At 40.7% G+C, this 21,842-nt stretch overlaps 1 protein-coding gene across 2 annotated transcripts in view; it reads left to right on the forward strand.

Moving 5' to 3' along the window:
* The window catches only part of insyn2ab (inhibitory synaptic factor 2Ab), an 81,716-nt gene extending 60,265 nt beyond the window's left edge, over nt 1-21,451 (forward strand). Inside the window, exons 4-5 of one of the 2 annotated variants that reach the window (XM_072689716.1) lie at nt 6,687-7,173; nt 7,284-10,648. In XM_072689716.1, coding sequence (XP_072545817.1) covers nt 6,687-6,870 — 184 coding nt within the window. In that variant the 3' untranslated portion in view covers nt 6,871-7,173; nt 7,284-10,648. Of the gene's footprint in view, nt 1-6,686; nt 7,174-7,283; nt 10,649-21,368 lie in introns of those variants that run through there. The other variant, XM_072689717.1, reaches the window with a different exon arrangement.
* Nucleotides 21,452-21,842: the final 391 nt, after the last annotated feature.

A 21,842-nucleotide genomic window follows, 5' to 3' on the forward strand; every position in this document is an offset into this window, starting at 1 on the left:
GCTTCAGCTTTATTACAGAAAGCATGGTGATTTCTCCTAGGATTTCTTGATACCTGACTGAATCCATCTTGCTCTTCCACACGCTGCAGGCTTCCAGTGCCAGAGGAAGCAAGTCAGGCCCAGAGCATTACTGAGCCACCGCCATGCTTCATTCTTCCGCCTTCAGACTGCTGATCCATAGCCCCGATAAGGTCCAGTTTTGTTTCATCGCTCCACAGAACAGAATTCCAAAACTTCAGTAGAGCTGGTATGTTTGGATCAGTAGTATGTCTGGAGGAGGAAGAGTGAAGAAGAATGACAAATATGCTGAAAAGAACACCTCCATGCCTTTTTTTGGCTAATAAATCTGATTTGCAGTTGGGGGGGTGAATATTTTAGATTGCAACTGTATGTTACAGATATCAGCATTTCCAGCAAAAAGAAAAGTCATACTACATCAGTAATAAACAGACCAATAAAAGCAGTTATTGCTTCAATAAATAAACACAGTGGAAGTGATTGCTTTGCTTTCTTGCAGTTCCTCACAGTGGCTCACTCATCACACACACATTCATGTGGAAGTGCCAAAGTAGCTAAACCTGGGTTAACAAACTTTTGAACCACTGCTGTAGGACAGTTATCATTACTTTAATCACAGACTATGATTTTGTAAAGTCTGAGAATCCTGCAGGGTCACTATTTGCAAGACTGCAAATAACAATGGAGCAGGAACAGAAGTGGCTTTTGGCCACTCCTGTCAGGTCCGTGTCATTGCACCCTCCCCCGGGGCGGTCTCGAGCCACGGCCCGGAGGCTCACATAAGGATTTGTGTTACGTTTCAGTGTGTGTGTGTGTCAATTCAAAGACTTGGTTCTATTCATTTACGGTCATGTGTGTTTGGTTCAGTTCATTGTGTTCTGGTTTTTGATTGCTCTTTGTCTCTTGTTTTAATCATGCGTTTCACCTGAGCGTACACGCTTCGATGCTCAGTTCGATGCAGAGAATTAAATGGTTTGGAACCTTGAGGTAGCCCGAGAGGTTCCCGTCTCTGACCACATTGTGTTTAGGCCAGCTTCGTCTTGACTTCCTCGTTTGCAAGCCAGCCACCCGGCGGTTCAAGTACTCAGCGAGGTTCGCTCGCTATCTGCTGAGATATACCCACGACTCTCGTTCCAGCTCGACTACCCACGTTCACGTAGCAGTGTCAGGTTTGGTCTGCCTTGCCGTTTTGGTTCTGCAGCTGGTCCTCCAGCTGTCATTTCCCCTTCTCTTAGTAGACTCAGTGCCAGGCGAGCGCAGCTTTAGTTCTCCCCTGTTCATCCCAGGCCCTGCCTGCTGGTTTTTGTTAGTTTTCCCTTCCCGTTTCCTGCCCTTCGTTCAAGCTCAGCTCCCGGAGTGTCCCCGGTCTCAGGTGTCATGTTTGTATTTAGTTTGTCTTTGTGCCCTGTAGTTGCTGCCTTTTTGCTTAACGTGACCCTTTGTGTTTTCCTGAGTATTGTTAATAAATTACTAGCATTGGACCCATCTCTGTGAGTGTTCATCCGTCTGTGTCTGGCCTAACCTGCCATGACAACACCAGCCCTTGTGTGTGCAGAAGTTTGTTTGGAAGACCCCAACCCACCCAAAAAAGATGCCACAGAACCACCCTGGTTTAATAAACGGGACAGCAAAGTGCTTTCTGTTTGGTGCAGGATAGAGCTCACCTATTGGTTATTCAAAATGTCCATGTCACAATTTGCATAAGCCAAGACTGAAAACCTGGGATTATATTAAACACAGTGGATTTTATGGGAACATTTTACGAAGTAAGAGCCTGAGTTAAGACTGCTATACGACATTGGCTGACGCAGTGATATTATCCACTACACAACACCAACCACAAAAGATAACATGACGCAAAATGATCCCAGCTTCTGTTGACATCCCTCACCTAAACCAGTCATCTGTCATTTGATTAGGACAGTTTTGTTTTGGGGATTTTTTGCATCCAAGCCTTGCATCCAAGTGTTTGGGGCATGGAGAGGTCAATTAGGATATTTTTCCCCCAAAAGCCTTTTTTAATGGATTGCAGTTCCTTCTGTATAATGACGACCAAGTAGCAGTCACTCATTAGTGAAGAAGCCAAGCTCAGCGATAGAAGAGAAGCTCTAATAGCTTCCAGAGCAGATGATTAGGCTGATCATACTTCAACCATTCAGGGTCATCACTGCAAAAATATCAGATACAGTTTCTGTTGTTCGACGTCCCACTGGCCACTGATATGGAGTAGGCCTCACGTAAGACGAGAGTAATTGTCCAGGCCTGCCCAGTGATTAATTGCTCAACAGAGTCTATGCACATTCTGGTGCAGTTATTCTCTTCTGTTGCGCCATAGGAGCTGAGAATCGCTGAGCTTTCACGAGTGCTGAGAATAGACGAGGCAAAGTCGATTGCTGATGCTAAATTTACCGTGCCGACGAGAAGTTTACTTGTGATCATTTGCGAAAAAATCTGGATCTCTTAGACTCCACGTTATAAAAAACTGTGTTTGTTGACTAGGCACATTTGCGCACTTCGCCGTAAAAGAGGACACAGACTCTGAGGCTTCTTGGCTGGCTTTTATTCGCTGGGATAAAAAGGCAAAAGTGCCTGCTGTAGAAGATCATCACAGGCTGCAGACTGACACTTACATGCGGTATCTTCCCAGTGCCAAGACATGCTGTAACAAACAAAATAAAGCCGGGAATTTGTGCGCAGGTGTGTACAACTGCCTCCCGAAGCCGTCGTTATTTACTCAGAGCTTCCTCTAATCTTTAATAAATGAATGTAATCGATGGTCACGACTGTATCGACTTCCACTCTATTATGTCTGTTTGGAGTTTAATAAGCTGCAGAGGAAGCAGCTAAAGGCTAGGTGGGTGTGCGGGCTTGGTGGTTAGAGAGAGAAGGAGAGTGAAAAAGAGGAACTGGAAATATCATGAGAACGGCTGGCGGGTCTGTACATTAAGACTACAGCTTGTGGGAAAGTGGAATGTGATGTTGATGGCATTGCAGTGTAGTGTAATGTAGGTCTGTGGTGCAATTCACAACGTCAGAGGTCTCATGTCATAGAAATCAATGTCAATGAATTTTCCTAACGTCTATACATTGTTTGATGTCATTTGTAAACATTGCTAAAGCTTTTTAATAAACAAATATGGCTGTGCATCGAGATATCTATAGTCTTCATGTTCATAATTCATCTCACAGTTTTCTAGATATCAACAAAGTTCCAACTCCTGTTGGGTCAGATTGTGTGATTCAGGCTTGTACATTGCTTTTTGCCTGCATAGCATAATATTTTTACGGGACTTTTGTCCCATAGGAATAAATGGGGTGCAAATGTTTGTGCATCCTTCTTATGTCTATAACTAACCACACCGGGTACAACAACATCCATTTGGCAACACCATAGCCAACCACCTAAAACCTGAAATGCCTTAGAAGCAACTTACCACTACGTTGCAACACCATAGCAACCACCTGGAATGCTATAGCAACCACCTAGCCACCACTAAACAACTTAATAGCAATGGCCTAGCAACAATATTATGCTTACGTTTATCCATATGTTTTCAAACATGTTTGGTCACACAGGCAAGTCATCAATAAATTGTGCATATCCACACACTCTAACTTATTTAATATTTATAAAGTAGTTTTTGGTCTGATTAGACTGATCATTCTAGCAAACATTGCAACTGCATTTAGTTTTTATAGTGCATTAATCCAGCCAATCAGATTTAGGAGAGATACAGTTTTGCTGCTCTGTCACAATTTTCATCATTAACTTAATTAACTTGATTAAATTAGCAAACATGTAGTTTATGTCAAGCACTAGAGTCCCAATGTATCCAGGGTACACTTTTCTTTTTCTTATTATTGTATGTCATTAAATATTTATATGATTTTCTATTTGTTGTTTATTTGTTGGTTTTCTCTGAAATTGCATGTCCAACTCAAATGGTGCTGAGCATTACCTCATTAACATGCCCCCCCCCCCCAAACATCCCCCACCATCAACGGTACTACCGGTGCTAATTTCATTGGACCACTCAACACTCTTGGAGGAGAATGCCAACTGTTCTTAGGTCAGTTGACAGCATTGCATCATGCTGAGTAATTGGTCATAGAGGAAGGGGTGCCAGGGACGGGAAACTCTGCCAATGCTAAGGCTAATGTTTCAACATGTGCCACTCAGGAGACCAAACATGTTTTTGACTGCCTCGTACCGCGGACATAAAAATGTAAAAATACACTATAAATCCATCCAAATGTTTGTGGACGGCCCTTTTAATGAATGCGTTTAGCTACTTTGAGTTACACCCATTGCTGACACAGATGTGCAAATGTGCACACACACAGCTTGTCCAGGTTCAGCAGAGAAATACTGCCAATAGAATAGGACAAACATGAACCAATTGACAACATGCCTAATGCCAGGTGTGGGCTAGAGGAGTATAAAGCCCCCCAGCTTCTGGAATGATGATGCTCCATCCGATACATTTGGGATGAGTTGGGAAGGTGGGGATGAGGGGGGCTGGTGATCATCCAACATTCTGACCTCACCAATGTTTTTGTTGCTGAATGCAGTCAAATCCTCAGGGCAGTGCTTCACAATCTATTAGAAAGCCCACTGGTCACCATCACAGTGACTTTATGAATAGAACCTCATTACAGTGCTGCTCATTTTGTGTGGCTTAGCATGTGCTTAATCCAGCAACAGCTGTTCGGCTCCGCCCTTTCTGTTTGAAGTTGGGAGTGTTTCTGCATTTTTCTACATTATGACACACAATACAGGGCAACCAATCAGAATGGAGATCATTCAGCTCAGCGCACAGGAAAAGTCCTTTATTTCTATTGGATCTCAAAAGGGTGGTAAACGGTCAAGGGACAATATTAATGACTGGATTTGGTACGTAAAGCATGTGAGAAAATATGCGAGGGAGTCGAGGCTGTGGAGCAGCCTTTGTTTGCTCTGTGTATTGATGAGTCATGTCACGCAGGACACGAGCGCTTGCCCAACGATTTTATTTAGATCAGATTAAGGGCGGAGAGGGCCGCTAATCTGAGAGTTTAACTGCTGTGCTCCTCAGAGATCAGCTGATCAGCAAAGGGATTATGACTGTGGCGAATAGAGTGGGTCAGATAGCTCACTGAGAGATACACACACAAACACACACACTTGTATTCCTTTCCTACCGACCATAGTTGTATACACAATATATGAGATCAGGCAAGCTGAGATCAAATTGATTCTCTTGTTGAAATTGGCTCTGAAATTAGCTGGGAGAGTCTTACGGGAAAGCGTGCAGTGTGCATTAACTGTGCAGCACTTTATTAATGACGTGCTGTGGTTTTCACTCTGTGGACAATTACAGTGGTGGCCCTAGCAATTGATTTGCCGAGGGAATGAGCCGGAGGTGGGCTGCAGGCCTCAGATTCATAACTACAACTCTGGAGGCCAAGAACAGTCAGCATGTTTAGGAGCCATCATTTATATACACTGCCTCTGTAGATTAAAGAATGAAATACACACACATAGTGTTTTGTGACAGTCTGAGAAGTTTAAGTTTTTGCTTAGGCACTTTTATAGTCCAGTTGACAACACCTTTTGATGCTTTATTTGTAGAAATATCATGTTATTAGGGGCGAATAACGGTTGGACCACACAGTTTGCCCCGAGCCTGGTAGAACATGAAAAAAAAGCAACATAAACCCCCAAAAGCATGAAGCTGTTCTAGGCTTCTTCTCATTTATTGTGAAAAGGCAGTCATGCAGGTTACAGTGTGTTCCACCTAGTGTTGTATTGTTCCCCCTGAGGTAGTTGTTACAGCCTGTAGTGTGTAAACATTAGCATGTTCACACACATACTCTGCAACCCTCCAACAATACTGACAACACACCATTCTCATCTGATCCAGCATGAGTAAATGTGAGAGTGCATATTGTTCAATGGATACAAAATGCAGATTTACTGAGAAACTCAGAGCTTTCAAGCCAGTTAATGTCATAATATGTGATTGACATTACTGAACTAAACAGATTACTACTAGGGGTGTAACTGTATGTGTGTTTGTCCCAAGGCATCACAGTACAGACATTACAGCTCTGTGCATGTGGTCATACACAGTATGCAGTAGTCTATGTGATCCATGTATTGCACCTAGAAACCTCAAGCTGTAAATTGTTAGCAAGTTAGCAACATGCCATGCTATGCTTAACTGAAGTTGATTAGTGTCTTACTATGGCGAGTGCAAATGACACACAGTGGCTCGAAGGCCCGTCTGCTTTTTTTTTTTCCTTGGGAAAAATTTTAGACTTATGATTTAAATGTTTAAATCAATTTTAAATAGAGCAGTTATTTTTTATTTTTTGTCTTTTTTTTGTTTTGTTTTTTGTTTTTTTTAACAGCCCTACATAAAACTACAAAAACTGCCTCAGAGGGACTATAAAACACTAGGTGGAATAAAGTGTTACTGTGACTGTGCTGTGAACCGAACTGCGACTTCTGAGTACCTTTACACCCCTAATAATTACTCTTAATTACGTGTCAACAGAACAGCAAAATTAAAGTAATAACTCTCAGCTTCTGAGGGTTAAAGCAACATTATTGCCTTGCTTTTATGACCTGTAAGTAATCACACAGTACCTAACGTAACTGCATCTGGCTTCTCTTGTGTGTCTAGTGTGGAGCTGGACTTTAAGCTGCAAGAGGATAAACTCCAGCCGCTGATGAAAAGACTGTGTCCGACAGTGGACCCGCCCTACCCGTCTCTGCCTTACCCACACGACGTGATTACGTCCACCCCCAAGCGCAAGTCCAAGAGCGAGGCCAAGAAGCACGCACGCTGGAAACTCTGGTTCCTCTGACAGCCGACTGTCCGAACTGCTTTCTTGGATCCGGTATCCCTGCGCCATCAGGCCACGAGAACATTCAGAGCCCAATCTATCCAGTCCTGAGCTGACCAACGGAGGCGACGGAAAGCCACGATCCACTGCTTTGCGACTGTAGTGGCGGGGGCTGCCGTCAGCCGTCGGATTTTAACGAGGAACAACATTTGTTTTCATTCTGTAATCTTTGATAAAACCTAAGGGAACTGCTGAGAATTCATCTGCTGTCATGTTTGCCAAAAGGATCCCATGTAAAGGCTCCATGTATGGTTAATTAGCAAGGTAAGGGAAAGAATCTAGCTTTGTTGGCTAGATTAGAGCCGTTTTTTTGCTGTTTAAATCAACTATCTTCTCTCCTATTTTCTCGCCCTAACTCTTGTCTCCTTCTCCAGGGGCCCGTAGAGCGGAACAGAAACTTCAAAGCTAAAAGCTAGTTCACCACAATGCCAATTTGGAAACGCACCCTCAGAGGCATCTAATCAGCAAAGCACAAACTTTGGGAAATATGAAAGGGACATTTTCATTTCAGACTCTCTTTATGTTTGTCTTTCTTTCTTTCTTTCTTTCTTTCTTTCACTTGCAAATGGTTTGCCTATTATTTTTGCAGAAAAAGGGGAGCTGAAATAAAACAAATGTCAAGTTGTTGAAAGAAGTGATTGTGTGTGAATGCAGAAACAATTGACTGCATGCACAACAGCTGAAGACTGATAAAGATATTTTTATGTAAAACATGTTAAGAACAATTAAGTAATTAAGTGAGTAGTTTGTAAGATGCTGGGAGCTAAATAATAATTAAATTTCCGTGCAAGCGTTCCCCTAAAAAACGGCTGTAAACGATTTCTGTAAACGATATGGACTTTTTTCCAGTTTCAAACAGCGGCCTGTCTTTCACACTAAACAAAGCCTGTGGCAGGACGGCAGAGACTGCGGATTTTCTAGACTCGTCGCGACGCAACGAAACAAAGCATTGTATCTTCATAGGCTAATTAAAATGTGGTTTTGTATATTTTGCAACGTCACCTCAATTGACAACAGAAACCCTGGACCCCCGTCTGTGTGCAGCTGTCTGACAATACAATCCTACAGACCTCAAAACCTGAAGAGGGGAATGATATCGGTGACAAAAAAAAAGAAAAAAGAAAAAAAAGAGGGCTATGTATATATCTTATTTCTATTATATATTATATTTTAGACAGTCATTACTTGGACAGCTTTGTATTAGCTTAAGAAATTTCAAGAAGCCACTGCCTAGCCTACTTCTACTCCAGTGCCAAATACAGTATTTTTGTTAGCACATCACTGAAAACTGGAGGAGCCACCACCAACTGCACTCTTGGAAATAAAGGGGTCAAAAAGCCTTTTGTATCAATGCCATAGATAAACCACGTTTGCTTCCCAAAAGAACATTTGGTAACACTTTATATTGAGGGTCGTGAAATAGTTCCAAATTGTGTGATTGATTAACCACTATTAGTGATTTACCTGACTGTTCATTAGTGACTGTTCATCAGGACTGAAGTATAATCTAGTAAGATGAAGTACACCATTAACTGATGGATTCGTGAAAACTTGTAAAACTGTAACTGTAAAATCCATTGCGCAATTATGATAAATTAATAAATTATAACAAGTTATATATTTCACTATAATTTAGAATCATTTATAACTGTAAAATTACAACGTATATACTCTGAGTTTACCCATTCAGACCGCATCATTACTGTGCTATACAGTCATATGCAAATGTTTCAGCACTTTACAATTTACATATATTCTCTCAACTATTCTAAAGCATAAGTACTGTTTATTTGACTAGTGTAACATTGCACAAACTGTGGTATATGCAAACACAATGGCACATTTCCTTATATTTAGACCATGAATAGCAACTAAATCTACAATTTGCAGAAAATGCTATTTTCACGTTTTCGTACTGCAGAGGATTTTTTCACATATGTTTATGTAGAAAATCAACAAAATGTGTCAAACATTTGCATAGGTCTATAGCTGAATTCTGCTGTACTTTTACAGCAATAGGCAGGAATCATCCCCTGTGTTTTACATAAGAACTGTAACAGGAATTCAACTAGTCTGGCAATTTCTGTCAGTTCACCTAAGAAAAAAATCCACATATACATTTTACCTATAAATGTCAGGAGAGCATGATTTGTGGGAAATTACTACAGGATACTAGTTTCTAAAATATCTGATGCTAGCTCTGCTTGAGCTCTGCTAGGTCTACTAACAGCATATTACAGCTACAGAAGCATATATATTACAGTTACAGTCGTAATCTAGAAGTAAGGATTAACTAAACTGGGCCCAGCTAAAATCATCTTAACTGGCAGAGAGAGGAACTTCTTTGCCAGCTTTTTAATCCTCAGTTCCAGTTGTGTCCAATAATGCCAACCTTACAGTAAAGTGCAGTGTTATTACAGACATTCTCTTCATGATGTGTTGATTTCACATTAAAATGATGAATAGAGTGTTTAACTATGAAAATTAGTGTTAAATATTATGAAATCCTCGCAATATTTAACAGTGTGCTCATAAATCAACTGATTTCTAATTGCATTTTTTCCTCCATTGGAAAGCCTTGTGTGGGACAAAGTGCTTGGGCTTCACTGCTCTCCTCTCTTTACCTTCACAGATTCAGCTGCCTCACTGCTCACAGCTGTTTTTACACTTTCACCATTAATTACTGTTCAATTCCCATTACTTAACCATTTATAGGTAATATTTGGGTGCTGGGACATTCTAAGTACTAATTCTAAGTGCACACTGTCCACTTCACTCACTTCTACCTAGTTGATCCACCTTGTAGATGTCAAGTCAGAGACAGAAGCTCATCTGTTGCTGCACAGTTTTTGCTGGTCATCCTTTAGGCCTTTGCCAGTGGTCACAGGATGCTGCCACAGGAGGCTGTTGTTTGGATATTTGTGGTTGGTGGTGTTTAAAAATCTCAGCACCACCATACCAGTTTCACTGCAGTGCTGAGAATGACCCCCCACTCAAATACTACCTGCTCTGTGGTGGTCCTTTGGGGTCCTGATCACTGAAGAACAAGGTGAAAGGAGGCTAACAAAGTACACAGAGAAACAGATGGACTACAGTCTGGAATGATAGAACTACAAAGTTCTCCTGTATGGTGACTGGAGCAGATATAATGGACAGTGAGTGGTAGAAGCAAGGAGGTGGTGTTAACATTATGGCTGATGTATAGTTTATATGATCAGCAAAGAGTATAATTGCTAACAGTTCTGATCAATTCCATCATTGGGAATTATTTCACAGCCCTTAAAGCTAAGTGTTATCAAGCATTTCAGTGGATGGTTCTTTAAAGAAACGTGGGTATGGACTACATGAGATACTGAGAGTCTGAAGAACCCTTTTGTGAAGATGTAAAAAACCTCCTCATAAAGTTACAGTTCTGCACCAGTAAGACATTCTTTCTTGAACTGTACAACCAAGGCAAGAACCAAGAACTATTTTGGAACCCTTTTTAAAAGAGTGTACCGCAAGAACCCACAAGCTAGATCATCTGTTTTAAATCATTCATGCACATGATTAGTTTAGAATTAGTGGAGTGGAATTGCACAGTGTGGACAAGCTGTACCTGTAGCATAACGAGACCCAGATGCATCGCTATACCTTGGGAAAGTGCAATTGATTTATATTGTGCAATATATTACATTTTATACTCTTTCTATCCACTACAAAACAATGCATTTACAATAAACAAACAGCTGTGAAAAAGTCCAAGACTCTTCTGTCGTGTTCAAATTCAATCAAGTTTTTTTCTCATTCTTTTTGGAAGTGGACCAGAGCAGCGCTGGGTTGTTTGGGGATACTCACAAAGTAGATCACAGCACAGCTCGTGGTGATTGAATAGTGCCTGTGAACGGGACTCAGCTGTGGGATTAGAAGGTGGGAACTTTTTTTTCCCCCCCCTCACCGAAATTGATTGGCTCCGGCTCTGGCGAGCAGCACAGACGTGGCCTGTGATTGGACTGCCTCTAGTGCAACACCTGCTGCCCAGATATTGTCAGTCAGTCCTACTCAGGGGATAAAATGTCCCTCCAATTTCTCTCTCTCTCTCTCCCTCTCTCTCTACACCATATACTGAAGAGTGTCTCTCTCCACTATCTGAATACAGGCTACATGAGTTTAGTAAGAACATCTGTTTCACCTCTTTAGTCATTAACCTATTTTTCTCCTAACATTACTAGCTAGGTTAAAGCCCATACAGGCCCCTAGGATGCTCTGAGCCCCCCCTAAACCAGTGCCAAAGCTTCCTATACGCAAGTAGAAACCAACTTTGATTAATTAACTAGCTGGCTAGTTTTTTTTTTCATTAGTCTAGTTTGCTATACTTAGCATTAATTAAGTGGTCATCTCTGAGCCCTGATATGATCATAGATGTTCCTAAATTGCCTTAATCGGGAAAGCTCATACTTTTTAATGAATAACTTATTTAAGTAAGGAGGCGGCCATGGCCTAGGAGTAGGCATGAGACTGGAAGGCCGTTGATTTGATTGCCAGGACCAGCATCCAAGGCCGGTGTACCCTTATTGCAAGCCACCTAAACCCCTTTTGCTCCCTAGGATTGCTCCGGGTGTGTGTTCCCTCTGCTCTAATCACTAGTGTTTTCACTGCCACAGTTGGGATACGAGAAGGAATGGACTGCAACACCAAATAAATTGAAAACTTGTAAGACGATTAAAGTGGATGAACTCTTCCCTTCTTCCCTTAAAACTAGTTGCCATGTCATCTCAAATGTCTAGAATCTAGAAAGTCTTTATTCATTTAAATACCAATGGTGACATTCAACAGCAGAAGGGTCAAACTCAAAGGAAACTAGTACTGGAACAAGATACCTTGGACAGATTAAGTCAAGACTAACTTGAGAATGGAGAAGAAAAGGAAGGGCCTTATTATTTGCAGCATTCCACATCAGCTGTCAAAAATGGTGGAGGCATTGTTGGGGCATAGGCAGTTCTCAAGGAACTGAGTTACTTGTGTTTATTAAGGATGTGTGCGGAAGCAGAATTAACACTAATGTCTACGGAGCTATACATGCTGCTCAGATTCAGTCAAATGCTGCAAAGCAACCCAAGAGCTTCTTAAGGCAATTAATTGTTTTTTTTTTTTTTTTTTTTCAAATGTCAGAGTCGGTCATCTGACCTTAGCTCATGAGTAAAGCATGCTTTTTACTTACAAATGACAAAACTGAAAGGAAGACGGCTGCAGAAATAGGCCTGGCAAAGCATCGCAAGGCCTCAAGTATTGGGGAAAAAAAATGCATGGTATAATCATAATTGTGTTACGTTGTTCAATCACCATGTTTTTTAACATGTAGAAATTAAGGTACTGTGCAAAAAATGGCCATAATTTCTACATGGTCAATACGTCAGTCACATATTGACTCCAATCCACTGACCTGACTGTATATTTTATGTTATTTACATCATAAAAAACAGCAGACATGCTATCCAGCAAGTTGCTGGGAATGCCTGTCAGTAAAACATGGCTAGCAAATATGATTGCTGTGCCCCTGGGTGCTCATCCAAGCCCTCCAATTGTAGATCCAACAAGACAAGATTCTATGATTATAATTATATTAGTAATCAAGTAAGCTACCAATTACTTGAAGGATTTATCAAGTAATCAAGCTTAGAAAAGGCTGAATAATAAAAAGGGACATTATAGCAGCAAATCATGCTTAGCCTTTCAAAGATTCCAAAATAATTTATTAGAGAATTATAAAAATTAGGAGCCTTTAAAACCCATCATTAAAAAAAATGGCAGGAATGCATATAAATGTGTTCATCAGGCTTAGTGTTTTACTCTGAGAGCGACCAGTAGGAGGATTTAAAATATGCAATTTCATCATTCAGACAAACTAATTAATGTTGTTTCATCAAAAAGGTAAATATTAATCACTTTGGTTAACTGAGTAATCATGTTTAATTAACTAATGAGTACAATTACTGTTTCAGCCCCCATCTTAGCATGTATAGGCCTGCATATATTGAGAGGACTAAGCTGCAGCATATTCTTAGCTCAGCAGTAGACTATTTTACCACTGGACTGATAACAGAGTCTCATTGTAAAGCTTGAGGCCTGTTCTCAAGATAAATCCTGTAACCCCGAACAACCCTTTATCATCTCAATAGCTGCTCATCCTTAGAGGACTTCCAGGACTCTGAATGTTCTTCATTTAAAGGTTTATTTTGAAAGTGTATACAGTCCATGAAGGAACAGAGGATCATAACGGATATTGAGACCAATAATTTAAAACAAGAATTATTGATCGTGTTCTGCACATTAGCCCCAATGGAGGATTGTTCCAGGGTGGCTGATATAGCAAAAATATAACACTACACTCTTGAAAAATAAAGGTCCTTCAGATGGCTCTTTCAGGGACACTATATGGTTTCATAAAGAATCATGTTTGTAATTGTAGATATGTGAGCATGAACATTCACTTGATGTAAAGGCTCTATACCAATGTAAATGTTCTTCCCACTTACTCATCATTATGGTTTAGATATGGGTGTTCTAGAGCAGTGGTTGTACCCAAAAGCTTAGACACCATGACTTACTTCCCAGTACTTAACTCAGTGACTTAAAGGACTAAGATCTATAGAGACTTAGTTTCTGTACAAGCTACATGCCTATGTCTATATCATATTAAGTGCTACCAATGAAGTGCTATGGGTGGGCTGACTTTTGGATCATGACTTTTCTCTCCACACTTCTTCATTCCTTCACTCTGGTGCACAGTTTAATCTTTATCAGTTCATAGGTCCCAGAGCTCTAAAGGCTTTAACAAACTCCATTAATACCTGCTTATTAAAGCTCACTTGCTGATTATACAGTTCATACTTCTGGTTTCAGTTTTGGTGGAGGTAGTATGATGGTTTGGGGACACTTTGCCACGTGAGGAACTGGATCCTGCTGTTACCACCTGCTCTGTGTTAGAGAATTCGTCAAAAGAATATTAGCTAAATCAATGCAAATGTAATGCAATGCAATCTATATTGCCATCCAATTTATAGAATTCTTCACCTTTCCAACTCCAGATTGATCGGTCTGATTGTGTGATTCCATATACAGACTTTTAATCGGACACATGGTTTCTGCTTAGCAATTGGTTTTTGAGGATTTTCTCCCTCAAAATGTTCCCATAGGAATGACTTGGGTGCTACCATAGCAACTGCCTGGCAACCACCAAGTATACTTGGTGTACTTAAATAACATATCAATCACCTTCCAACACCATATCAACTATCTAACAACCATTTAGGAACATCATAACAACCACCCGGGATGCCATAGAAATCACTTTTTAGTAACACCATAGCATCCACCAAGCAAGCACTTCGAAACACCATAGCAACAACCTGAGGTGCCATAGCAACCACCCAACACCACCATAGCAAGCACTTAGCAACATCATAGCAAACATCAGGCAATTACGCATCAACAGCATAGCAACCACATAGCAATCACTTACCATCAGCATAGTAAACTTTAAGAAATGTATACCCCTCTAGCCCACACCTTTAGGCATTAGGCATGGTGCCAATAAATCTATGTTTATTGCCCCAGAGAGTCCTACTTTATTGGTAATACTTGTCTACAATGACTAGGCAAGCTGTGTGCTTGTATTTGGACTTGTATTAGTACTAACAGGTAAAGTAGCTAAATGCATTCACATGCCTGACTCCACCAGGACAGGGGTTTGGCACCCATAGTCTTCTCCCTGAATCAGAGAATAGGTTGTCAGGGTCAACATATATATATATATATATATATATATATGCTTATATAGTGGTTTGTTTGTCTCCCCAGTTAACCACAGCCACAGCATTATGGATAGAAACTGTAAACACACACTGCCATAGCTCAGTGTACACTGTGGGTTTATTCACTGTGAGAACTGCTTACAGATGTTCAGCTGAGGCACATGAAGGCAAAATAGAGGTGAGTGCTGTTCTCCCAGAGCCTGCGATAACCTCCACGGCCGATCCCCTGCCTGCCATACAGAGAGAGTCCATTTACATGAAGAGTGGCCAGGGTCACCCTCATAGATATTCCCCATACGCACCCGGCCGGTGAGGGGGGGGGCAGAGAGCAAGAGAGAGAAAGAGATGGCACAAATTAATGCATGGAGAGAGAGAGAGAGAGAGAGAGAGAGAGAGAGAGAGAGAGAGAGAGAGAGAGCGCGAGAGAGAGAGAGAGAGAGAGAGAGAGAGAGAGAGATCTCACCACCCAGCAAGAACAAGGTCATCCAGACCATCCACAGGATTCCACTCATACTCTAATTAATTACAAACAAGAAAGAGAAACAGAGAGAAAAGGAGCAAAGTAGAGAGAGACAGAGAGAGACAGACAGAAAGCATGAGAGAGAGGTAGAGAGAGAGACAAAGAGACAGACAAGGGAGAGAGATAGACAGACAGACAGAGGAAGAGCATGAGAAAGAGAGACACTGAGGAGAGAGAGATAGTGAGAGACAGACAGGCAGAGAGAGAGAGAGAGAGAGAGAGAGAGACAGAGACAGAGACAGAGACAGATACAGAAAAACATACATAGGTGGACAGAGGAAGAGAGAGACAGTGAAAGACAGAGAGAACAATGAGAAAGACAAAGAGCATGAGAGAGGTAGTGATAGAGAGAGATGGAGAGAGACTGACAGAAAGAGAGACAGAGGGGGAAAAGACAAGAGAAAGACAGAGATACAGACAGACAAGGATGGGAGGACAGTGAAAGGGACAGAGAAGAGAGACAAGCGTGTGAGAGATGGGAGAGGGAGACAGTCAGAGACAGAGAGACAAAGAGAGAGAGAGAGAGAGAGAGAAAAGGGAGACGATAAAAAATGGCCAAAGAAAGCAAGTAAATGGTAGAGAGGGGGGAGAAAGAGAAAAGGGGGGGGGGGGTGTTGGGACAGCACTTTTATGAAAATCAAATGTATGAAGTGTATCTCCAGCATAGATGCAAATTATGAGCACAGTATATTGTAATACATTTTTTAAAATCATACTTTTTTAAGAAAAAAAAGTGAGACAAGGACAACCGAACTGAACTGTACTTTAATCCCTAATCCCTGTCCCTCTTTAAAAATGCAAGGCTTCCTAAGAGCTCATTAAATAATGATGGAGTGCAGGAGCTCAGTGGGCTGTAAAAGCAAGCTGCCCCGGCCTGTTCCCTTCATCCTCACAAATGTTTACGAGGTAGCCCGCGCAAGCTCAGCCGTGGACCTTGTATAATGGCGTATAATATTGAAGTGCAGTGCGGGGTAAGGAGGTCTAATGGAAATGACAGGCTAAGGTTAATGCGTGTGTGCGTGGAAGCGACGACAGAGCCCACAGGGAAATGCTTAGTCCGCATTGGTGACATGTAGGCCTTTTGAAATCTCCATATGCATCATTAGATGAGCACAATGCCGCATTGCCCCCTAAAAGTATTGATGCAGCTATTGTTATCAAGCTACCTACAGTACAGTACAGCACAATGCACAGATACTGCACTGTGGCACAGTGCACAGGACGGTGCCTTACTTTTTCCAGCGCAAGAAATAATAGCAGCTGAGTAGATCTGCTGTCTTATATATGTGGCAAAATTCGGGAAGGAAGGGGGGGGGGGTTTTAGGCTAAAGTCATGATTATGTTTGATTGAAGGTGTTAGGATTAGAAGGAGTTCTCAAAAATAAAGGTTCTTTAGCTCTACAGTTTGGTGACAGTTTAGAAAACCTTTTTGAAGTTTAAAGGGTTAAACTTAGGGTTAAGTGTAGCTGTAGTTTAAGGAGTATTTTAGGGTTATGTTATTTAGGGGTATGTGTAGATTATGGTGTAGGTTAAGTTTAGGTTAAGGTGTAGATTAAGGTTAGGTTTAGATTTAGGTAAAAGTTAGTTTTAAGTGTAGGTTAAGGTATAGGTCAGGGTTAGGTTTAGGTATAGATTAAGGTGTAAGGAAAGGTTAGGTTTAGGTGTAGGTTAAAGTTAGTTTTAGGTGTAGATTAAGATGTAGGTCAGGGTTAGTTTTAGGTATAGATTAAGGTGTAAATTACGGTTAGCTTTATGTGTAGGATAAAGTTAGGTTGAGGTGTAGGTTAAGGATAGATGTAGGTGTAGGTCAAGGTTAGGTTGAGGTGTAAATTAGGGTTAGTTTTAGGTGTAGGTTAGGGTTAGGTTTATGTATAGATTAAAGTGTAAATTAATGTTAAGTTTAGGTGTAGATTAAGGTTAGTTTTAGATATAGATTAAGGTAATGGTAAGGGTAAGGTAAGGATATGGTTAGGTTAAGATTAAGGGAGTAGATTAAGGAGTAGATTATGGTTAGTTTTAGGTATAGATTAGGATATAAGATAAGGTTAGGTTTAAGTACAGTTGTAGGTTAGTTTTAGGTATAGAATAAGGTTAGGTTTATGTATAGGTTAAGGTTAAATGTATGTATAGGTTAAGGTTGGATTAAGAAGAGGTTTAGGTGTAGATTAAGATGTAGATTATGGTTAGTTTTAGGTATAGAATAAGGTTCGGTTTAGGGTATAGGTTTAGGTTAGTTTTAGGTATGTAGTATAGATAGTATAGTATAGTAGGTTTAAGTATAGATTAAAGTTAAGTTTAAGTATAGATTAAGGTTAGGTTAAGTTTATATTTGGGTATAGATTAAGGTTAGGTTAAGGTTATGTTTCGGTATTAGGTATAGATTAAGGTTAAGATAAGGTTAGGTTTAGGTATAGATTAAGGTTAGGTTAAGGTTATGTTTAGGTATTAGGAATAGATTAAGGCTAGGTTTAGGTATAAATTAAGGTTAGGTTTAAGTATAGATTAAGGTTAGGTTTAAGTATAGATTAAGGTTAAGATAAGGTTAGGTTTAGATACAGCTTAAGGTTAGGTTAAGGTTATGTTTAGGTAAAGATTAAGGTTAGGTTTAGGTATAAATTAAGGTTAGGTTTAAGTATAGATTAAGTTTAGCTTAAAGTTAGGTTTAGGTGTAGATTAAGTTTAGATTAAGGGTGAGCAAGTTTTGGTTTTGGGTTTAGGGCTAGGTTTAGATTTTGGGTTGAGTGTTTAGATTAGTTTTAGAAAGAGTGCTGGGTTTAGGTAAATGTAATGGGTGTCGACAGTTAGTTGAATACAAATTAAAGACAAGGGGAGTATCTACCAGTCATCTACACTGAATAATCAAAATGAACTGTTCCCAATATAGCTTTGCTAGTGAGGGTCTCATTAGAGCTTCATCTGCACCACTGTTTTATATAATTCTCCAGAATGTCAAGCAATGTGATATAATTGCAAAGCCTTATAGATTTTACCTGGGCTTTTGAGGCCATCTGAGACACACAATGGATAAAAAGCAATTCTTTGGTGTGAGATCTAAGTTTTACAGTGGAAAAAAGACCCTAATGAGGACTCCTGCTTTTCCACATTCCTGATCCAGGTATGATTAATAGAGTAAGTCAGCCAGAAAAGTGGACGCAGTCTTACCCTCCACAGTGTAAATTACAAAGAGACTGTCAGCATAAGCCACATTTTGATAGACATGACCAAAACAATGTCAGAGAAATGGTTAAACACAAGCTCACACTGTGTAGAGTGTCTGTGTGTGTGTGTGTACACTGTTAGATCTCACAGTTGAACACTGTCATTTGCTTAACTGCTGAGCCAAGCCACAGTGAGAGTCTGCCACTTCAGCTGATGTGCTATGAGAGGGAGGATAAAGCAAAGAGAAGTGGATGACAGTAAGGGACTTGGACAATAATATCACACGCACACTGTTATCCTACTTCATGACATCCTATTTTTGAGGCTGGCATTTATGATGGATCTAAATTCTCCTCTCTGAGAGGGAGCAAGAGAAAACAGCACAGAATTGGATAACATTGTCCTTTTTCTCCAGCTAGCTGCCCTTTTGACGAGTTTAGGCCAGAGCTTTATACTGCATAAATTATAGATAGGAGGTTGAGAGAATAAACTCGCTTACCCAGCCCAAGAGACATGCGGGAAAGGTGCCGTGAGAAAGCATGGATCTTAAATCTGGAACAGAATCAACTTTGCTCATGCATTCGTCTTCAAAGGTTGAGAAATACTCCACTCCCATCATGTGCATCTTCATAGGTCTCACAAAGATCCTTTCCTCTGAAAAGGAGAAAAATCATTTTTAACTGACAAGAATGAAGAACAGAGCTGTAGGTTAGCTCCTTAGACACAACATTAGTCACCTTGCATGTTTAAGGCGGTAGTAACTTTGCACAAGGATGATCAGGCTTGAAATACCTGCTGGGTGAGTGATGGGATTCATAGATTGAGATAAGGGGGAACAGTGCAGTGAATGTCTAGTCTGTATGTGTGAAAACTAGGTCGCAAAGCAGATGCTAAAAGGAGTGATTGCATTTGGACATGCCAAAGGCCATAGTGTGAAGGAAGTAGTTGAATTTGCAGGGTCATACGGGTCTACCAGCTGTGGCAAAAAATCTCAGCCTACAGGAAATTCTCATCAGAATTGTGTACGAAAGATGAAACTGATGGACAGGGACTGCTGAAGGCTTAACAGCTTGTGAATGAAAAATCGCTTTCAGGCAAAAATGGCTTCTAAAAGTCAACGCTGGTTCTGCACAACCAATTTCTGAAAGAACGCTCTGCATAAACCATAAAGATATGGAGCAGAGTGACACACACAAGGCCTTTCCTTACTTATGCTGAGAATTTCCAGCATACTGGGACTTTTGCCACTGCTGATAGACCTGTATGACCATATGCTTCGACACGCCTGCAAATTCCATTACTTCCTACACACTATGGCCTTTGGCATGCCCAAACTCAATCAAACCTCTTCTTCACTGTCCCACCTCTTCTCACTTAATGCATCCAACTGCACACCTGCCCGCATCTATAGCCTGATTATCCTAGTGCAAAGGCATCTGCAGGAGCCTGAAGTTACTAAAACTTTGAACATACACTGAGCTTTTACTGTTCTTTAATATCCAGGATGCTTCATGTTTAAAAATGGTGATAACACCTTGAGGCAGGAAACCTGACAGAAAATCTTGCCATCTCCTTCAAGAAATCCATGGTCACCCAGTCTGCAGAAGCATGTAGCCTTGGTGTCATTTTTTGTTCTCAACTCATATTGCAAACCTTTTTTTGCAAACCGTTTTGGTCCAAAGTAGTTAATGTGCCGCAACAGGTAACACCACTTCCTGCCACTGAGCTATTACACCATGTGGGAGCCCTGGGTTCGTTTCCCAGTCAGGGTGCGCTACACCACATACGATTCCTTGGGCAAGACTCCTTACGCTGCTTTGGCTCACATCTGTAATACGAGTTGCCTTATATGTCGCTCTGGATAAAAGAATCAGCTAAATGTAAATATCTCCTTTGCAACATCCAAAGACTTTGATGTTTTCTGTAGAGAGACCACCCAGGTGTTTGTGCAGTCCCTCTTCTTTTCCAGACTTAACTACGGCAACTCCATCCTGGCTGGTCTTCCTATGTTTAGCCATGTCACTCCTCTGCTGTGTTTACTTCACTTTGCTTCCTGTAGCTGCCCACATCAGATTCAAAACCGTGATGCTGGCTCACAAAGATGAACATGGACCAGCCCCTAACTACCTGATAGCAGCAGTCAAAACCCCATCCATACTAAGAGGCCTTAAAACCACTCCAATTCACACCATTCTTCAAAATGCATAGAGGCAAGCATCTACACTATTTTCTGTCCTGGCACTGAGGTAGTGGAATAAACTCCCCCTGGGTTTCTGAAAGGCAGACTCACTTGCTGTCTTCAAACCCAGACTGAAGACCAATCTCTTAAGAGCACTTAAATCAGCACTTTTAAAAGGTTTGTGATGGCATGAATGTCTTACTTTGATTTTTACTTTGTTATTCAAGCAAAGTGTATTAAAAGAATGTAAGTGTTGAGTGGCATGCATCTTGTGGATCTACACTATATGTACACTATATACGTATTGGGACACCTGCTTGTTCATTGTTTCTTCCAAAATCAAGGGTACTAAAAAACTGCTTTTGTTGCTTTTGTAACTGTCTCTACTGTCCAAGTAAGGCTTTCTTTTAGATTTTGAAGCACTGATGTGAGGATTTGATTGCATTCACTACCTGTCCCATCCCCAACTCACCAACCCATCCCAAAAGTATTGAATTGAGCACCAGCATTCCAGAGAACACAGTTCCACTGATTCAGAGCTCAATGCTGGGGGGCTTTATATTCCTCTAGCCCACGCCTGGTATTAGGCATTGTGCCCATAGGTTCATGTTTATCTGTTCCAGAGAGTCCTATTCTATTAGCATTACTTCCCTTCAGGGGCTAAACAATCTATGTGTTTGTGTGTGCGCTTTTTTCACATCTGTGTTAGCAGTGGGTGCAACTTAACGTAGCTGAATGCATTCAAGGGGTGTCCACAAACATTTGGACATATAGTTCAGATATCCACACTGACTGTTGTATTTGGCAGGATCTACGTTTGGAGGTATCTTTGGACTGCAGTCTATTCACCTTAGCCAGGGATATTTTCTGAGTGGACAGCAAAACACTGTTGTAAGTTGATCTGGATAAATGCCTTAAATGTAAAATGATTAAAAATAAATGCTTATATTATACAGTTTTTTGTTTTAAAATTTTTATTGTTTCCAAAATGCTTGAAATATTGATGTAAAACAACACATTTCTGTTTTTAATATTTATTAAATCCACATTTCCACATTTCCTATTTAATACCCAGCAGGTATTTGTACACAGTCATATCAGAATATTATAACCACCCCTGGTTTGGAATTCATTTTATCAGCTCCAATAATCACACAGGAGCTCCTTGTAATTCTACAATTCCAGACAGTAGTCCATCTGTTTCTCTGTGTACTTTGTTAGCCTCCTTTCACCCTGTTTTTCAATGGTCAGGACACCACAGGACCACCACAGATCAAGTAGT

The sequence above is a fragment of the Salminus brasiliensis genome, chromosome 10 (assembly GCF_030463535.1).
Source record: "Salminus brasiliensis chromosome 10, fSalBra1.hap2, whole genome shotgun sequence".
Lineage (NCBI taxonomy): Eukaryota > Metazoa > Chordata > Actinopteri > Characiformes > Bryconidae > Salminus > Salminus brasiliensis.